The sequence below is a fragment of the Elephantulus edwardii genome, unplaced genomic scaffold (genome assembly GCF_000299155.1).
Source record: "Elephantulus edwardii isolate Elephantulus edwardi_28Jun2011 unplaced genomic scaffold, EleEdw1.0 scaffold00252, whole genome shotgun sequence".
NCBI lineage: Eukaryota > Metazoa > Chordata > Mammalia > Macroscelidea > Macroscelididae > Elephantulus > Elephantulus edwardii.
The window spans coordinates 3,336,831-3,356,292 of record NW_006400002.1 but is presented as its reverse complement, the minus strand read 5'-3'; the positions used below and the strand labels follow the sequence as shown (position 1 = coordinate 3,356,292).

At 51.0% G+C, this 19,462-nt stretch overlaps 1 protein-coding gene across 3 annotated transcripts in view; it reads left to right on the top strand.

Moving 5' to 3' along the window:
• Positions 1-7,136: 7,136 nt before the first annotated feature.
• Positions 7,137-19,462, top strand: part of AMPD2 (adenosine monophosphate deaminase 2) — a 13,646-nt gene continuing 1,320 nt past the window's right edge. The window contains exons 1-15 of one of the 3 annotated variants that reach the window (XM_006899325.1): positions 7,137-7,471; positions 13,373-13,503; positions 13,668-13,798; positions 14,162-14,230; positions 14,317-14,428; positions 14,665-14,851; positions 15,149-15,290; positions 15,397-15,486; positions 15,676-15,805; positions 15,952-16,146; positions 16,225-16,356; positions 17,236-17,399; positions 17,559-17,685; positions 17,761-17,924; positions 18,204-18,324. In XM_006899325.1, coding sequence (XP_006899387.1) covers positions 7,222-7,471; positions 13,373-13,503; positions 13,668-13,798; positions 14,162-14,230; positions 14,317-14,428; positions 14,665-14,851; positions 15,149-15,290; positions 15,397-15,486; positions 15,676-15,805; positions 15,952-16,146; positions 16,225-16,356; positions 17,236-17,399; positions 17,559-17,685; positions 17,761-17,924; positions 18,204-18,324 — 2,145 coding nt within the window. In that variant the 5' untranslated portion in view covers positions 7,137-7,221. Of the gene's footprint in view, positions 7,472-12,130; positions 12,188-13,372; positions 13,504-13,667; positions 13,799-14,161; positions 14,231-14,316; positions 14,429-14,664; positions 14,852-15,148; positions 15,291-15,396; positions 15,487-15,675; positions 15,806-15,951; positions 16,147-16,224; positions 16,357-17,235; positions 17,400-17,558; positions 17,686-17,760; positions 17,925-18,203; positions 18,325-19,462 lie in introns of those variants that run through there. The other 2 variants (XM_006899327.1, XM_006899326.1) reach the window with 2 other exon arrangements.

Here is a 19,462-nt window from a genome sequence, read left to right as displayed (position 1 = left end):
TTGATGCCTTTGAGTTGTGGTGCTGGAGAAGAGTGTTGAATATACTATGGACTGCTAGGAGAACAAACAGGTTTGTCCTGGAGAGGGTGAAGCCAGAATGTTCGCTGGAGTGAAGGATTCTTAAGCTTCGTCTGACATACTTTGGGCATGTTGCAAGGAGGGATTGGTCCTTGGAGAGGGATATCACGTTTGGGAGAGTGGAGGGACGGTACAGGAGAGGAATACCCTCGATGAGATGGATCGATTCTGTGAGTGGAGTGGTGGGAATGAATGTGTTTGAGACAGCGAGGTTGGCACAGATAGAAAGGCATTTAGGGCTCTCATTCATGGGGTCACTATGAGTCACAAAGGACTCGATGGCACATAACAACAACAAATAGATTGAAAATATATGGAGACAGGACACATCCCTGACATACTCTCTTCCTGATTTTGAACAATTCAGTGTTTCCGTGCTCTGTTCTGAGGACTGCTTCCTGATCCAAGCATAGGTATTGTATAAGCACAATCCCTAGGATTCTCATTCTTCTGAAGGTTAACCACAATTTGTGTGATCTACACAGTAAAATTTCTTTGCATAATCAATGAAACACAGATAGATATTCCACTGGTGCCCTTTGCTTTTTTCCAAGATCCATCTGACACTGGTGATAATGTCTCTAGTGCCACAGCGTCTTCTAAACCCAGCTTGTATTTCTGGTAGTTCTTTGTCAATGTACTGTTTATTTCTGGATAATCTTCAGCAGGATTTTGCTTGTGTGTGATATGAGTGATATTTTACAAAAATTTCCACACTCTGTCAGGTCACCTTATTTTGGAATTGGAATAAATATAATCTCTTCCAGTCAGTTGGCCAGGAAGTTGTCCTCCAGATTTCTTGGCACAACCTGGTGAGCACATCCAGGGCTCAAATATGCCAATTGGTATTCCATCAATTCCTGGGGCTTTATATTTTGCCAAGTCCTTCAGAGCAGCCTGAACTTCCTCCTTCATCACCATTGCCTGTTAATCATATATTGTTTCTTGAAATTCTTCTATGCCATCCAATTCCTTTTGTTACAGTGACTTTGTATAAGCCTCCCATCTTCCTTTACTATTTCCTGGATCACTCAGTATTCTACCCATAGCATCCTAAAGTATTGCAACTCGAGGCCTGAATTTGTTCTTTTGTCTCTTCAGCTTTAGAAATGTGAGTCCAGCTCTTTTGACTTTTGGACTCCAGTTCCTTGCACATTTGATTATAATATTTGCCCTGTCTTCTCGAGTTGCCCTGTGAAATCTTCTATTAATTTCTTGGTTTCTTCTCCTTGCTTTGGCTTCTCGGTGCTCTAGTGCAATATTCAGTCTCTTCTGACATCCGTTTTGGTCTTCTTCTCCTTCCTCTCCTTCTCCCCCTCCCTCCTCCTCCTTCTCTTTGTAATGACCTTTTGCATTCTTTGTGGATTATATTCTTGATATCCTCCCCCTGCTGGATTATATGTCTCCATCAAGATGAAAATTCTTACCACCGGACCAATAGACAACATTATGGCAGATGGAGAAAAGACTGAAATTGTTGATCATTTCATCTTTCTTGGATTCATAATCAACACTCTTAGTACCAGCAAGGAGATCAGGAGATGTACGGCATTGAGGAAGTTTGCTGTCAGGAACTTTGTCAAAGTGCTGAGGCACAATGATGCCACTTTAAAGACTAAGGTGCACCTGATTCAGGCCATGCTATTTTCAATCAGTTGCTATACATCTGAGAGCTGGACAATGAATAAACATGGCAGAGAAAAATCAATACCTTTGAGTTATGGTGTCAGAGAAGAGTGCTGAATATCCCATGGACTGCCAAAAGAAGAAAAGATATGTCTTGGAGAAAGTAAAGCCATAGTGTTCCTTGGATGCAAGAATGATGAAGCTTCATCTCACATATTTTGGACATGGTGGTGTTGTTGTAATGTGCCATCAAGTTGCCTGGGACTCATAGCAACCTTATGTATATTAGCTCCGAAACCTGCTCTATCCTGAACCAATCTAATTATCTCTGGCAGATACAATCTTAATTCTCCAGTAACTGAGTCAATCAATTCCATCCTGGGTCTTCCTTTCCTGTATTGTCCCTCCACCCTTCCAAGCATGGTGTCCCACTGCAAGGACTGGCCCATCCTGGCCAAATGCCCAAAGTATGTGAGACAGAGCCTAAAAATCCTTGTCTCCAGAGAGCAGCCTGGTTTCACCCTCTCCAGGATAGACCTGTTTGTTCTCCTGGTAGTCCATGGTATGTTCAACTCTCTTCTCCAGCACCACAATTCAAAGTTATTGAACCTTTGCTATCATCCTTAGTTATTGTCCAGTTGTCAGAAGCATAGCAAGTAATTACAAAGATCATGGCCTGCATTAGGTGTACCTTCATCTCCAGACTGATATTGTTGCTTTTCAGTACTCTAGAGAGGTCTCTGACAGAAAACTCCCAATGCATTTCATCTTCTGATACCTGATTGCTGGTGCCAAGAGTGTGATTTTGGCACTGAGCAAGCTGAAGTTATCAACAATCTCAATCTTTTCTCTTCATCAAGAAGCTGCCAGTAGGCCTGGTGGTGAGAATGTTTGTTTTCTTGATTTTGAGCTCCAATACACATTGAAGATTACAGTCCTTGGCCTTCTGCAGCAAACGCCTCATGTCCTCTTCCGTTACAGCAAGCAAGGTTGTGTCATCTGCCTAATGCAGGTTGTTGATGACTTTTCCTCCAATCCTAATGCCACATTCCTCCTCATAAAGTCCAGCTTTCTGAATGATCTTTTCTGCATTAGAATGAAAAGGTATGGAGATAGGAAACATCCCTGAAACACACCTTTCCTGATTCTGAACCAAGTGTTTCCTTGCTCTGTTCTAACTATTGCTTACTGGTCCAAGCATAGTTTTCACATGAGCCCCATTAAATATTCTGGGATGATTCTGTCCATTGGACATTATAGGAGGGATCATTCATTAGAAAAGGACATTAAAATTTGAGGGTCATCAAAAGAGAGGAAGACCCTCAACAAGATGGATTAACACAATGACTGCAGCAATTGGCTCAAGTATGTCAGAGCTGGTCAGGCACAGGATAGGACAGTGTCCCGATCCATTGTTCGTCAGGTTGCTGTGAGCTGTATTTGATTCACTGGCACCTAACGACAATTATAGCCATATGGACTAGACCACCAAATTTCCTTATTTTTAAAATTCCAAGTGTTGTTCATGAGTTGGAACCAACTCATAGATGACTCTGCAGCAACTTTTGGGAAGATATTTTATAAATAAGTGTGGCAGGAGATTGCCTGTCCTTCTCCCTTGGAGCTGCTGCTGGATCTAAACCATATGAGGTTTAAAAATAGTCTAGCAAAATTGAAGATACAGAATTGCTTTAATATGTCTTTGTATTGTTTAATATGTTTAAAATTTTTGTGTGTGTGTGATTTGAATGAAAGCAGACTGTTTTTCCATTCAACCATGCATAAAAATTTTGTTTTATGACATTGATTACAATCTTCACATAATAACAGCATTCTTTCCACTTTCTCCTTTTAATTCTTGTTTTCATTTATTTTATCCTGTCTCTTCTTAACTTCTGAGTTCTTTGCCTGGGAAAATGTTGCCCTTTTAATCTTCCCCCATACCTACCACTCTGCCCTTTTAATCTTATATGTCCCTTTCTTCTATAGGACTGAATACCTCCCTGGTGACATTATTCCCCTTATAAGTCTATTTAGGGGTTTCACCTCCATATCTTTTCAATCTATATGCAGAACAGATCATTCGAGAGGCTAGACTTTATGAGGACTGTGGCATCAGGATCGGAGGAAGACTGATCAAAAACCTGTGTTATAGCTTTGTGCAGTGGCAATATCGTAGCCAGTGAGGTTTATCCGAGGCGCAATTATTGCAAAACAAAACAAAAAAAAACCCCTGTGTTATGCAGATGACACAACCTTGCTTGCTGAAACTGAGGAGGATGTGAAGCACTTGCTGAAGAAGATCAATAACTATGGTCTTCAATATGGATTGAAGCTCAACATCAAGAAGACAAAGATTCTGACCACGGGGCCAATTGGCAGCATCATAATAGATGGAGAAGAGATTGAGATTGTTAATAATTTCAGCTTGCTTGTGTCCACAATTAATACTCTTGGCACTGTTGCTGTTGAATGCCGTCGAGTCGTAGACGACTCATAGCGACCCTATGAACGAACAGCCTGAACACTGTTCGTACACAGAGTTTCTGGAGGCAAGCCATTTTGGAAGTGGATGCTGCTCCTGCTTCCAGGCTTGATTTAGTCGGGAAGCTCCAGCCAACACTGTCCACCATGGGTGCCCATTACCACGATTGGCACATCACTGTCACAGGCTTCAGCATCACAGCAACCACGAGTTACCTCTGTACAGCAACACACAGACCAGTGCTATACCACCTAGAAGAATGTTTGACACTAGCAGTCAGAAAATAAAAAGTCGGATTGCATTTGTAAAATTTGCTGTCAGGGACCTCACCCAAGTACTCAGGAGCAATGATGTCAGTCTGGAGACTAAGGTGTGCCTAATCCAGGCCATGGTCTGTACAGTTGTTTGCTATGCATCAGAGAGGTGAACAATGACTAAGGATGACAGAAGAAGAATTGATGGCTTTGAATTGTGGTGCTGGAGAAGAGTCTTGAACATACATACCATAGACCACCAAGAGAACATACAAGTCTGTCTTGGAGGGGGTGAAACCAAGTTCCTCCTTGGAGGCAAGGATTTTGAAGCTCCATCTCACGTACTTTGGACATGTAGCCAGGAGGGACCAGTTCTTGGAAAAGGAAGGGTGGAGGGACAGCGCAGGAGAGGAAGACCTCGGATGAGATGGATTGACATGATAACTGGGGCAATGGTATTAGGTGTGTTGGAGTCAGTAGACTGGTTCAGGATAGGGCAGGGTTCAGAGCTGCTGTACATAGGGTTGCTATGAGTCCTAAGTGGCTAGATGACACATAGCAACCAGAACAAGTCTATTTATAGTTTGGTTGAAAATTGAGTCACAGACTCAAGGAATAATTAAGAGCCGTGATACTGGAGTTCCACCATTCTTTATCACCAGTAAATCTGGCCATTTTTATGATTTTGAATTTTGTTCTACTTTTTTTCTCCCAGTCTATCCAGACCTTTTGTTGTGATTCCTTTCAGAACTCCTACCGTCCCTTATAAGACACTTCTGATTGCTACTAATACACTTAATTACATTCAATGAAGTTTTATGAATTTCATTCTTCCTCACACAACTTTAGGTAAATTTCTTTTCCAATTGGTGTTGGAAATGCTAAATGGATGGAATATCTACAGATCCCTGAACAGTTCTACTTCACTTCTTTATCGGCTGGAAGATGAATCAACCTATGAGAGTGTTGACAGGGAACCAAAGCATTAGTCAGGAGGTGACATTAATTACAACGCAGCCTATTTTTAGTACCTGACATATATTAGCTCCTTTCAATATTCACCAGATCTTACACTAATTTTACAATAAGGTGGAACCAGAGAATACAGCTCTTCCCAACACAGGCTGAACTCAAGCAATTCGTCTAGAGTTTAGGTTCTTAACTGCCAAATACAGAAATAACCGGGTAAAGGTCTGCCACAATTTAAGACCACACCCAGTCAACCTACGCGTCTGTTAGTGAAAAAACAAATGAACTAGAGTGGGAAACCTTAAAGAGAGTCCTGGTATAATAATTAAGCAAAAACCTACTCTCTGTTTTACATTGGGCTTACTTTGTGCAAGGCCCTGAGTAAAAGGGCTTTATGTTTAATCCTTACAGTAACCCCTTTGAGTGAGATGCCGTCATCATTCCATCCTGTTGTACTGATGAGGAAGCTGACGCACTGAGTTCACAGACTTGCCCAACACCGGGCGTTTCAGCCAAATTGAACTCGGTTCAGTGGCGGCCACGTGGCGGCCACTGGAGGAAGCGGCGGGGGCGGGGCCGGGCCCAGCGGGGGCGGGGCCGGGCCGAGCGGGGGCGGGGCCAGGACCGCAAAGACCGGCTTCTCGCGGCGGGCTTTCAGTGGGGTCGCACCTGTTGCCTGACTCCAGTACAATCCGACTGCGGGCTTCCGACCCTCAACAGCTAGAGTGTTGAGAAGCCTAAACGAGTTCCGGGTGCTGCTCCCTGGAGGCGGGGCACGTAGCTCGTCCGCTTTTATCGCGGGGCTGGGGGCCTGGAGTCCGGGGTTTCCGGAGACCATTCCAGCCGCTGTCCTCCGCAGGCATCAGCCTCCTGCCAGCTGACCGTTTTGAAAGGCTGCTTTACTCCTCACCCCTCCGTGCTAGTTTAGGAGCCCTTGGAGCGACTGGGGGGGGTGTTCTGGATTCAATCCCCCTTCTCCTTCCTCGTGACCCCAGGCTTCCCGGTTTCGCAGACCCTCGCGGGGAACCTCCCTGGTTTTTGGGGCTCGGGCAGCATGGCCTCAGGTGAGTGTGTCCTTGTGTTGAGGAGTGGGTCTCTTGGACAGAAATGCAATGATCAGGGTGACAGAAGGCTTGCGGGGGGTCCCCAGCACAACCTGTAGGACGTAGGGTGAAGGTGATAAGCCTCCATCTAAGGGGGGTTTCGAGGAGGAGCTCTGAAGAAGGAAGGACCTTGGGGAAAGCCAGAAGACGCTACGGGTCCCTTTCTTAGACCTCCAGCTAAGCCTTTTCTTGCTTTCCTAGAAGGCAACTTCTAGTGGAATTTTCCCAGGACTGACCCCTCCTTACCAGGTTGAGTTTCTCCTTTCTACCTGCTTCTTCTTCTCTCTAACTAGGCTACCATTGGATCTGAGGATCAGCAAGAGAAGGAGAAAAGGGAGTCCGGTCCCCAGGGGGGTCAGCCTTTAATAGGAGTGCCCCAGGGAACCTGCCCCGAAAGGAACTTGTTCTGAATTTGGAGGCAGGGACTGGATTCCGGTTTATGATTTTTTTCCCCCTCCAGGGCTGGCTGGACCAGCTAACCTGAACTTTGGCTTCTTTACCCTGGCGCCCTGGCACGGGGTGAAGGTTTCTCAGGGGTTGGTAGGAAGCTGGGCTGGCCCTTCTCCATTTTGATTTCCCCCCTGACCCCTTGGGTCCCACCCCTTTAGGTCCCAACTCCATCTGTCACGTCACTCTGGGAATTGAGCAGGAGTGGGAGGGATCGGGGCGGGATGGAGGCCCCGCGCCTCTAGGTTGCCTAGACAACATGAGAAATCAAGGCCAGGGCCTCTTCCGCCCGCCGGGCCCCGGCTTCCTGCATCAGTCACTCCCGCTGGGGGCGGGGCGGAGGAGGGGATTGGATGTGGCGGAGCGAGGCCCCCGCCCGAGCTCAGACTCCCACCCATTGTCACCGCGGGCCCCAGCCATGGCATCCTATCCATCTGGTTCTGGCAAGCCCAAGGCCAAATATCCCTTTAAGAAGCGGGCCAGCCTGCAAGCCTCCGCAGCGGCACCAGGTGAGTCTGCGCTTCCCGGCTGCAGGCACCGCTCTACCCGCATCTCTAGCCCCGACCATGGGGCCGCTCAGAGAATGATCACCCGTTTCTCCTGCACTCTCTCTGCAGAGATGCTCCTTGATCCCAGACACAGCTTGGAAGGTCATGTGGATAGGATGCTGGGGTAAGGGAGGTGACTGAGGTTTCTGTGTTGCGGGATGCTATCCTCTGTAGCAAGGAGTGGGCGTGGGTGTGGGTGCAGCAGAAGGTATGTTTGCACACGTGTCAGTGTGTGGAAGTGTAGAAACCATTTGCAGGTGGTGTGGTGTGTGTGTATGTGTGTGTGTGAATGAATGAGGGTGTTGGAGGACTGGCCCGCCTGACCATCACTGTACCTCCCCCGGCAGGCTCAGCTTCCTTCTGCAGCTAGCTACTCTTTTTTAGGGCTCTAAACCTGGAACCTGCTGACTGGGGTCTGACATTCGGGCACACCATTTCTGGCCGGCAACCTGGAGTGGGGTTCTTGGTTGTGGGACTATTGCTTGTGTGACTGTATAGTTTCCATGATCCTGGTCTGTGTGTCTGTGCTTCCTTAGGGAATTAGGGTTCCATGATTAGATCCACTTTGGGGTATGGCCAGGGACTACTGCATTCCTGCACCCTTTGATTCATCTCTCACTCTAAGAGGCAGCTTTACACCATTTGGAATAGCCCCCACTGTGTGGCTGTGCTCATCACCCGAGGCCTCAGCTGTTTGGCTCTGTCTGCACAGGCATGCCTGCTTGGTGCACCCAAGTCCCTTGCAGCCCACTCCTTCTTTGGTGAACAAGTCAAGTGGAACCTCTCCTTACCCCCATTGCTGCTCTCTGTGCCTAAAGCTTGAGCACCCCTCACCTCTGTTTAGTGTGCTGTTGAAGATGCCTAGCTCAAAGCCTGTACTGTCCTGAAGATCAGGGTTCTCTGTGCCACTCAGAGGGTGCGTCTTCTGGGGCTAGGGCTGACCCAGTTGCTGAATTAGAGACCCTGGTTTGTTAAAGACCAGAGCTTCTGATACTGTTGAGCACAGTCTTGGGGATCTCCCTGCCTGTGAGGCATTCTTGGTAGTGAGGGAGGGCCTCCTGGTCAGTGGAGGAGACAGCGTGGAGTTGATGAGAGTAACTTTGTGGACTAATGATTTATTCCTATTACAAAAAAAGGTGACCCGACAGTGTGCAAATTATAGAATATTATCACTAATATCACACACTAGAAAATCCTGCTGAAGATTATCCAGAAATGACTGGAACAGTACATTGACAGAGAACTACCAGAAATATAGCTAGGTTTAGAAGATGTCATGGCACTAGAGACATTACTGCCAATGTCAGATGGATCTTGTCAGAAAGCAAAGAGTACCAGAGGAATGTCTATCAGTATTTCCTTGACTATGCAAAAGCATTTAACTGGGTGGATCACAACAAATTGTGGCTAACCTTGAGGAAAATGGGAATCCTATACTTAGACCAGGAGGCACTCCTCAGAACAGAGCAGGGAAACACTGCATGGAAAGGAGTGCATTAGGGATGTATCCTGCCTCTGTCTTTTCAATCTATATGAAGAACAGATCATTTGGGAAGCAGCGCTTTATGAGGAGGAGTGTGGCATCAGGATTGGAGGAGGACCTATCAACAACCTACGTTATGCAGATGACACAGCCTTGCTTGCTGACACTGTGCTTTGCTGCACAAGGCCAAGGACTGTAGTCTTCAATATGGATTAAAGCTTAGCATCAAGAAGACAAAGATTCTCACCACTGGGCCAATTGGCAGCATCATGATAGATGGAGAAGAGATTGAGGTTTGTTAACAATTACAGTTTGCTCAGCTTCACAATCAACACTCTTGGCATCAGCAGTCAGGAAATAAAAGACTAATCACATTAGGTAAATCTGCTGTCAGGGACCTCTCCAGAGGGCTGAAAAGCAAAGATATCAGTCTAGAGACTAAGTTGTGCCTAATCCAGGCCATGGTCTTCGCGGTTACTTGTTATGCTTCAGAGAGTTGGATAATGACTAAGGATGACAGAAAAAGAATTAATGCCTTTGAATTGTGGTGCTGGAGAAGTCTTGAACATACTATGGACCACCAGGGGAACAAACAGGTCTGGCTTGGAGAGGGTAAAACCAAGTTTCTCCTTGGAGGCTTCTATCTTGAAGCTCTCTTACACACTTTGGGCACGTGGCCAAGAGAGACGGGTCTTTGGAGAAGGACATCATGCTTGGAAGGTGGTGGGACACTGCAGGAGAGGAAGACCCCTGATGAGATGGATTGTTACAGTGACTTGGGTGCTAGGGGTTGGTGTGTCGGAGTCCGTGAGACCGGCTCAGGACAGGGCAGGCTTCATAGCTGCTGTACATAGGGTCGCAGTGGGTTGCAGGTGACTGATGGTGCAAAACATAACAAAGTGTAGGTGCATATGAGTGTGGTAGTGTGTCCAGAACCTCAAGCAAAAGTCCTGGGAAGAGGGACCAGCCAGTAGCGGAATCTACTAGCCACTGACCCCAGAGTGAGTGTGGAGATTATCCCAGCTGAAACCCTAGTCCTTTGTACTGTGTAATGTTGATGAGATGGCTCTGACTGCTGAAACTGGTCTTTGTTACCCACCATGATAGTACAACTCAGACCACTCCATTGGTAAAAACTCAAACTCACTGCTGTTGAGTTGGAGCTGGGTCTTAGCTGGCCCTTGGCATCTGTAAATTGCATGGGAGGAGACTGCCATCTTTCTCCCGCAGAGTCCATCAGTAGATGGACATGAAAAGTCTGCCTTTAGCAGATTAGGAATTAGCAGTGCATCTCATGATGGGGAGGTTTGAGATTAGGACCTTCAGCTCCATCTTCTGACTCAACACAGACTATCCTTCTATCCTTGAGGGGTGTGGTCTACCTTCCCTGTGAGGAGTTAGGAGTAACTTGGGGTCCTATTTGGAGAGGGGGTTGTTATATGTCCTGGAGGCAATTATGACTCAGAGAAACTCTAAACAACTAATGGAACCTTGCTCTATCCTGTGCCCTCCTCATAATTCTCTGACATGCTCGAACCTGTTATAGTCCTTACCCCAGTCTGTCTTGTTGAGGGTGTTCTTCTCTTTCTCTAAACCCCTAACTTTTTCAGCCTGGTGTCTTTTCCCAAGGCTTGATCCCCTCCTGACAATGTGCCCAAAGCGTGTGAGACGAAGTTTCACCGTCCATGCCTTTGAGGAACATCCTAGCTGAACTACTTCTAAGATGAGTTTGTTTCTTCTTTTGGCAGTTCATAGGACATTCAGTACTCTTCGCCAACACATTTCAAAGACATAGATTCTTCTTCTGCCATCCTTATTCATTGTTCAACTTTCAGATGCTTAGGAAGCAACAGAAAGTACAGTGGCTTGGATCAAGCGCACCTTAATCATTAAACTGACATCTTTGCTCTTGAGTTCTTTGGAGAGGTCTTTGACAGCACAATTCTCCAGTGCAGCATGTTTTTTTAGCAGGGACAGAGTATGTAGAATCAGGATTACTTCAGCAAGATTCTGATAGGTGGTTCAGAGGGTTGCTGTGAGTCACGGATATCTAACAAGAGGGAAGCCCAGGGCCTTCAGCTTTCCCTGACACCTGGGGCATAGGGCAGGGCCGGCCTGCCTTCCTCTTCTGACACTCCCTAGCCTGTTCCCTGCCAGCTTCTCTTTTTCATTGCTCAGCTGCCTTGGCTGGTACTGAGCTCTGGGACCCTCTCACCCCATTCCCTTATACAGTGGGGGGGCTACATGTGGAGACTCTTTTAAGGGTTCCAGCAGTCTGATCTTGAAGCCCCCGCACCTTGGTGATCTCGCCAGTGTTTAAAGAACACTTGCAGAGCCCTTATTTTCTCTGAACGTGATACAGCTGTGGCCAGCCAGGGTGGGAACTGCTTATCATCCCATGTTACAGAGGAGGGCCTAAGCCTCAGTAGAGACTCGCCTGTATGTGGGAATAGAATCCGACTCAAGTCTTCCAATTCTCCTAGAATTCTTCTTTTTGCCTTGTCCCTGGAAGTAGGGCTAGAGAGAGGAATTGTACTAGCCCCCCTAGGAAGTAGGCCGTGGGAAAGCCTCCATGACCCACCCCTCCGAGCCTGGCCCCTGTTCAGGCTGCTAGGCTGTACCCCTCTGCAGTGAAGCACCACATCTCCCCCACTGGAGCCCCCAAGTAGGGCCCTGAGGGCTAGCTTAGGAAACAAGGTCCTGGGACTGCTGTGTGTGTGGCCCCAAAAGCCTGTCTCTCCTTTCCCCTCCTCCTACCTTTCTAGACTGTCTGGCAACTGAGGGGGTTTTGACCCTTCAGCCGGTCAGGCCCCGCCCACTCTGCTAGAACAGTAGATTTTAAGGCCTGGCCCCTCCTGTACGTCTGCCCTGCCCCTATCAGCCTGCCTTGCTCCTCCCCCTTGGGGGCCCCACATTTAGCTGGGCACAGGCACCGTAGAGGTTAAGGCCCTGTTCAGTGATGGGGTTTTTCGTGGCTCCCAACTCTGATGTCGCTTTTTGATTTCTGGATTTCCCTGAACTCCCCCAGCCCCCTGCTCTTCTCCGTCATCTCAGGGTCTCCCCTGCCTGCAGCTGCACTTGGTACAGCCCGTGCCGGCCCCTGAGCTGTCCTGGGGGACTGGCTGCAGCCTCACACAGCAAGCAGGCGGGCTAGGGGCACTGGGCTGCTGGTCGGAGCTGCCTGAACTGTGCAGGTAGGGCCCACGCAGGGATGCGAGCCGGGGGTCGGGAGATGGGCACCGGATCTGGGACAGGCACGTTCCCCTTCCCTTTGTCCATCCCAGGGACTGGCTTCTGGAAAAGTGGGCACAGAGACTTTAAGGAAGACTGCGTGGGCAGAGCCCCCAATCCTTCCCTAAGCCAAGGTGGAAAGAGGAAGGGAGGGTGCTGGAGGGGAGCACCTCAGAGCTGGCTAGGAGAGCTAAGTTGGGTGTGAAGAACTAAGAAAAGCCAAGGAACATCTCTCAGGGTGGGCTGGAAGCTCAGGTAGCCCCTGCAGACTAGCATCTTCGAGGCCTTTGGTGCCAGCCTCCTGGTGGTAGCTTAGGTTTCTGCCCTCAGTGGAGACTTTCCCAGAGCACTCCCTGGGGCCTCCCGCCTGGATCTTGGGGCCTCTAAGTAGCACAGCCTGTTTGTGGTAGCTCTCTTTGGAGGGGCAGCCAACAGTGGGAGGGCAGGCTGGGGCCAAGCCCCATCTTGGCAGCCCTAGGGTCCTGGGGGAGAGGGCAGGCCTCTTGGGAAGAACCAGAGCTCTTGTTGCCAAACAGGTCCTCACTTCTCTCCTCCTCTCTGAGGGCTAGTCCCCAGGTCAGAGCTGAGTGACAGCTACGATTGCCCCTATAGTAAGTCACTCACTCCCTTATTGCCTTTGAACTGGAAACTATTCATCTTTCTTCCACAGAGCAGCTGGGGGATTCGAACCATCTGATTTTAGCTCCCTAGGGTGTCTGCCTGAGATATCAGATAGGGGAGGGTCTGAGGCAGATCTGATCCTGGCCTCCCTGCCTGGAGCGTGGGGTGGGGATTCTGGTGTGGCCACCCTATCCTGCTGTGACTCCTGTGTGTCTCCACCCTGAGGGAGGTACTTACTTGAATGTTCTTAAGGTCCCGGGAAGCCAGACCTAGTCCTGGATTCAGGTTCTCATTCAGGAGTCACAGAACCACACTCAGGATTCCTCCTACCCCCCTGAGCCTGGGGTGTTGAGGTTCCTTTGCTGTGCTGTGAGGGTGAAGGCCTGTGGGAGTCACTTGCAGGCTCTTGCTCACTCTGAAGACTGCCCTTTCTCTGAAGCTTCTCTGGGGTGATCAGGAGCCCAGTACTTCCAGAGTGCTCAGACTCTGGCCTTCAACCCACTGGCTTGGCCTCACTGTCCTTACAGACGCCCGAACTGGGCTGGGGGCCCCTCAGCTGCAGTCTGCCCGATCCCTGCCAGGACCTGCCCCCTGCCTCAAGCACTTTCCGCTCGACCTCCGTACATCTATGGATGGCAAATGCAAAGAAATCGCAGAGGTATTGCCTGGCAGTGCCCCTCAGCAGTGCCCCATGCTCTGCCTTGGCCTTCCTTGTTCCCTGCCTCAGCTCGCCCTCATCTCACCTTGGCCATACCCTGGTCCCCACCTCTGCCTGACTGAGGGACTGACCTCTCCCTGTTGGCCTCCTTTTTCCTCCACCAGGAGCTGTTCAGCCGGTCACTGGCTGAGAGTGAGCTCCGCAGTGCGCCCTACGAGTTCCCCGAGGAGAGCCCCATCGAGCAGCTGGAGGAGCGACGGCAGCGGCTGGAGCGCCAGATCAGCCAGGATGTCAAGTGAGCTGCCCGCCTGACCTCTAGAGCTTGCTGGGGGCCCACAGGTCTGCCAAAACCTTTCTCTTTACTCGATGGCTTTCAGAGCCCCTTCTCTGTCCCCCTTTCTCCTGAGGGCAGGCCACATAGAGCAGTGGTTGGAAGTGGCTTTCAAATGAAGCCGTATGTGTTCTGGTTCTGTCTGTCTCCAGCCATGTGACCTGGAACACGCTGTTTAACTTGGGTCAGTTTTCTTCTTACCAGATCAGATCCAGAACAGCACCCATGGCACAGGGTTCTATCCCCGTGATGATCCCTGTGCTGGCCAGGCACAGCACCCATTCTGGGGGTGGGATCTGCCTGACCTCTCCTTCCTCTCACCTCCAGGCTGGAGCCAGACATCCTGCTTCGGGCCAAGCAAGACTTTCTGAAGACAGACAGTGACTCGGACTTACAGTGAGGGGGACAGAGGGCTGAGGGAGGCTGTGCTGGGCTCTGCTTGCTGTAGGATCCAAGCCCACCATGCCCACTTTCCTGTGCAGGCTCTACAAGGAGCAGGCCGAGGGCCAGGGTGACCGGGGCCTGCGGGAACGAGATGGGCTGTTGGAGCGAGAATTCCAGCGGGTCACCATCTCCGGGGAGGAGAAGTGTGGGGTGAGTATAGGACTAGTGCTTGGATCCCTGTTCCCAGGTGCCTCAAGGAGCCAGGGGCAGAGGAGTCGGCAGGAGAGATTATTTCTCTTACCAAAAGCTAAGAAGGGCAGAGGGACCTGAAGTGCTGGGGCCTGAGTCATCTGAGTGTGTTTGGGGTCAGGACCTGTGGGAGATGGGAGAGTGTGGGGTCTGCAGGCAGAGACCACAGTGTGAGCCTTCGCGGTCCTCGTCTCCAGGTGCCATTCACAGACCTGCTGGACGCAGCCAAGAGCGTGGTGCGGGCCCTCTTCATCCGGGAGAAGTACATGGCCCTGTCCTTGCAGAGCTTCTGCCCCACCACCCGCCGGTACCTGCAGCAGCTGGCTGAGAAGCCTCTTGAGACCAGGATCTATGAGCAGTTCCCCGAGACCCCTGTGTCTGCTGGTGGGACCCCCTATCATTTCCCTCTCTTAAGTGCCCTGGTCTTCCAGGGCCCCTGCTGTTGGGGCCCAGGAACTTTTCTCTTTCCTGCTACTTTGCCACCTGGGCTCCTCCCAGCCTCTCTGTGGCTCTAGGTGGTGGGGAGGTGGTGGTAGGGACAAGAGGTGCCCTGCTGGGCCTTTGGCATAACTCATTCTCTTCAGCACTTCTGGTGGGTAAGGGCTTCACCCTGCTTTGGAAAGGTGGATGCGTCTGGGGCGGAGAGGCCCTGGCCCTGACATTCCCTCCTCACCCTCACAGATGCCCCTGTGCACCCCCCTGTATTGGAACAGCACCCATATGAGCACTGTGAACCGAGCACCATGCCTGGGGACATGGGCTACGGGCTGCGCATGGTGCAGGGAGTGATGCATGTCTACCACCACAGGGATCTCGGCGAGCAGTAAGAGGGCTGTGCTATGTGCTGGGGAGGCCAAATGGGAGGCTGCTGGCTTGGGGAGGGCTGGGGCCTGGCTTGCTTTCCTCACCCGGATTTTCCCACATGCCAGTTGCCCGGAGGTGGAGCTGCCATACCCAGACCTGCAGGAGTTTGTGGCTGATGTCAATGTGTTGATGGCCCTGATTATCAATGGCCCCATGTGAGTGCCCACCCATCATAGGCCCTCAACTCTCCTCCCAGCTCAGATTTCCCAGCCTCTCTCTAGACACTTGTCATAGTCACTTATCTCTTAGTCATTGTGCCCTAGTGCACCCAGCCAGCCCTGTCTGCTCTGCTACACAGGCCTCAGTGTGGGCTCTGACCCTTTACCTGGTCCTCCCCCATCCAGAAAGTCATTCTGCTATCGGCGGTTGCAGTATCTAAGCTCCAAGTTCCAGATGCATGTGCTCCTCAACGAGATGAAGGAGCTGGCCGCCCAGAAGAAGGTGCCCCACCGGGATTTCTACAACATCCGCAAGGTGGGCCCTCTCCCCGTGGCACCTTGGCGCTGCCTGGGCCTGGCCTTGGGGTCTTTGTCCTGAGTGGAGGGTCCTCTCGCATCCTGTTGCACGGAGGCCTGGCCTTCCCAGTCTCGCGTGGACTCAGAGCCCTCTGTGCCACCCAGGTGGACACACACATCCACGCCTCGTCCTGCATGAACCAGAAGCACCTGCTGCGCTTCATCAAGCGGGCAATGAAGCGGCACCTGGAGGAGATCGTGCACGTGGAGCAGGGCCGGGAGCAGACCCTTCGGGAGGTCTTCGAGAGCATGAACCTCACTGCCTATGACCTCAGTGTGGACACGCTGGACGTGCACGCGGTCTGTCCCCACACACAGAGGGCTGCAGGGCTGTGCCAGTGATGGAGCAGGGTGTGTGAGTTCTGATGTCTCCCCTAGGACAGGAACACCTTCCATCGCTTTGACAAGTTCAATGCCAAGTACAACCCCATTGGGGAGTCTGTCCTCCGGGAGATCTTCATCAAGACTGACAACAGAGTTTCTGGGAAGTACTTTGCTCACATCATCAAGGTGAGGAGGAACAGTGCTGCCAGTGGGCAGCCTGGCCGAGCGGAGAGCCGGAGGGCCTGAGGGTTTGCATGGGGTTAGGGGCCTGGGGTCAGATGCAGTTTTAAAAGACCACACTGCCATTATCATTTCCAGTGTTGAATTAACCCAACAAGGTAAGCACCAGCTTACTTGTGTGTATACAAATCTATAGCCAGCAATTTCACACTTTTCACAGCATCAAAGATTTTGCTTCTAGGTATGCATCTCCCAATCCCTTCCCACAGCACCTTCCCACGGAATCAAAGCCTCATCATTTCACCACATCAGACCCTTGTGAAACTGTTCATGACAGATCAGACAAACAGTTCCCATGTACCATCTCATAGCCAGCATGTGTTCAGTTTTTTTTTTTTAATCTAGAAAGTTTTTTTTCTTTTTTACAATTCTGACCATCTTATTATCTAAGATGTCAATCTCTACATCACTCTGCCCTTTCTAATGTTGTCTTACTTTGGTTGGTTGGGTTTTTAAAAAATTCATGACATTTACCAATTCTAACATGCTTATAGTTTCTGTATTTATTAACTCTTTCACTCTGTCACGATGGAGACTTTGCGAGCTCTACTTTGTTTCCTGTCCCTTTCTTCACGGATCTCTAGTACCCACCTGTCTTAGCTGAAGGAGAGAACTGAGAAGCATTAGTGGCAAAAGGTTGAAACTTTGTTGTTTAAACATGAAAGTTGTTTAATGGTACAGGATTTCTTCTCCATTTTTTCCCTACTTTCACATAGCTTCTAAAATTTCACTAGTGAATGTTAAACGAAAGGTCCTCCTGGGAACACGTGGGAGCTGAGACGGGGTGGAGGACAGGTGTGACAGTTGTGCCTTTGTGTCTCCCAGGAGGTGATGTCCGACCTGGAGGAGAGCAAGTACCAGAACGCCGAGCTGCGGCTGTCCATTTACGGGCGCTCGCGGGATGAGTGGGACAAGCTGGCGCGCTGGGCCGTGATGCATCGTGTGCACTCACCCAATGTGCGCTGGCTTGTGCAGGTGCCCCGCCTCTTGTGAGTATTGCCAGGCTGAGGGGACATAGGATGCAGAGTTCAGCAGGCCAAGGCCCTCCCTCTCCCCTCCAGGGCAGCCTTCTGGAGAAGGGGCCAGCAGTTCTCTCAGGGTCTGTCTGGCCTGGCTGACCTGTGTATGTGCATGTGTCTTACTTGCAGTGACGTGTACCGGACCAAGGGCCAGCTGGCCAACTTCCAGGAGATGCTGGAGAACATCTTCATGCCGCTCTTTGAGGTCACCGTGCACCCTGCCAGCCACCCAGAGCTGCACCTCTTCTTGAAGCATGTGAGTGGCTGGACAGGGTTGGGAGCCAGGCAGCTGGGCAGCACACCCGGGCCTGACCACATGGTCTTCTGCCAGGTGGACGGCTTTGACAGCGTGGATGACGAGTCCAAGCCTGAGAACCATGTCTTCAACCTGGAGAGCCCGCTTCCTGAGGCGTGGGTGGAGGAGGACAACCCACCGTACGCCTACTACCTGTATTACACCTTCGCCAACATGGCTGTGCTGAACCACCTGCGCAGGTGCCTGCCCCATCTGATGCTGCATCTCTGACTCACCTTCTTATTCAGCCGACTTTGTTCTGGACTTGACCTGGGCCGGGACCTCTAGAGCACAGACCTACCTTTTGTCCTCATACCTGGACTGGGTGGGCTCTTTATTTGCCCTTGGGCCTTTGCTCCTAACCCCTTACCACCAATAACTGACCCTGCTCCTAATGCCAGACCCAAGCAGTCACTGGCTGGAGGACAGGTGTGCACTGGGCTAGGGGCTCAGGCACTGATGAGTTTTCATGTCTCCAGACAAAGGGGTTTCCACACGTTTGTGCTGAGGCCGCATTGCGGGGAGGCTGGGCCCATCCACCACCTGGTGTCGGCCTTCATGCTGGCTGAGAACATCTCCCACGGATTACTGCTGCGCAAGGTCAGAGCCATCACCCCCTGCCTCACTGACCACTCATGCACCTCCTCCCTACTCAGCTCTCAGCGTGGCTTCTCCCTCCCAGTATAAGCAGCCTTCCATACCACCCCATGTCCTTGCCTCGACTGGGAATTACCCCGGATTCTGGTTGTCACTGACCCCTCTGCATATCAGACCTAGCCTGGACTCTCCTCCCCTGCCCACTACTGTGACCTGTGCCTCACACCCTGCTCACCACTGTATCATGTACCCCACATGCTGCTGACTACGTCGGCCTGTACCCCACACCCTGCTCACCACTGTGGCCTGTACCCCACACCCTGCTCACTACCATGGCCTGTACCCCCACATACAGTTACTATTGTGGCCTGTACCCCAAACCCTGCTCACCCCTGTGTCCTGTACCCTACCCCCTCTCACTACTGTGTCCCGTACCCCACACGCTGCTGATTACCTGGGCCTGTACCCCATACCCTGCTCATTACCTCGGCCTGTACCCCCACACCCTGCTTACCACTGTGTCCTATACCCCACACCCTGCTCACCACTGTGTCCTGTACCCCCACACCCTGCTCACTACTGTGTCCTGTACCCCACACCCTGCTCACTACCATGGCCTGTACCCCGCACCCTGCTCACTACCATGGCCTGTACCCCGCACCCTGCTCACTACCATGATCTGTACCCCACACCCTGCTCACCACTGTGTCCTGTACCCCACACCCTGCTCACCACTGTGTCCTGTACCCCGCACCCTGCTCACTACTGTGTCCTGTACCCCACACCCTGCTCACTACCATGGTCTGTACCCCCACACCCTGCTCACCACTGTGTCCTGTACCCCACACCCTGCTCACCACTGTGTCCTCTACCCCCACACCCTGCTCACCACTGTGTCCTGTACCCCCACACCCTGCTCACCACTGTGTCCTGTACCCCGCACCCTGCTCACTACCATGGCCTGTACCCCACACCCTGCTCACTACCATGATCTGTACCCCGCACCCTGCTCACTACCATGACCTGTACCCCACACCCTGCTCACTACCATGACCTGTACCCCACACCCTGCTCACTACTGTGTCCTGTACCCCGCACCCTGCTCACTACCATGGCCTGTACCCCACACCCTGCTCACTAC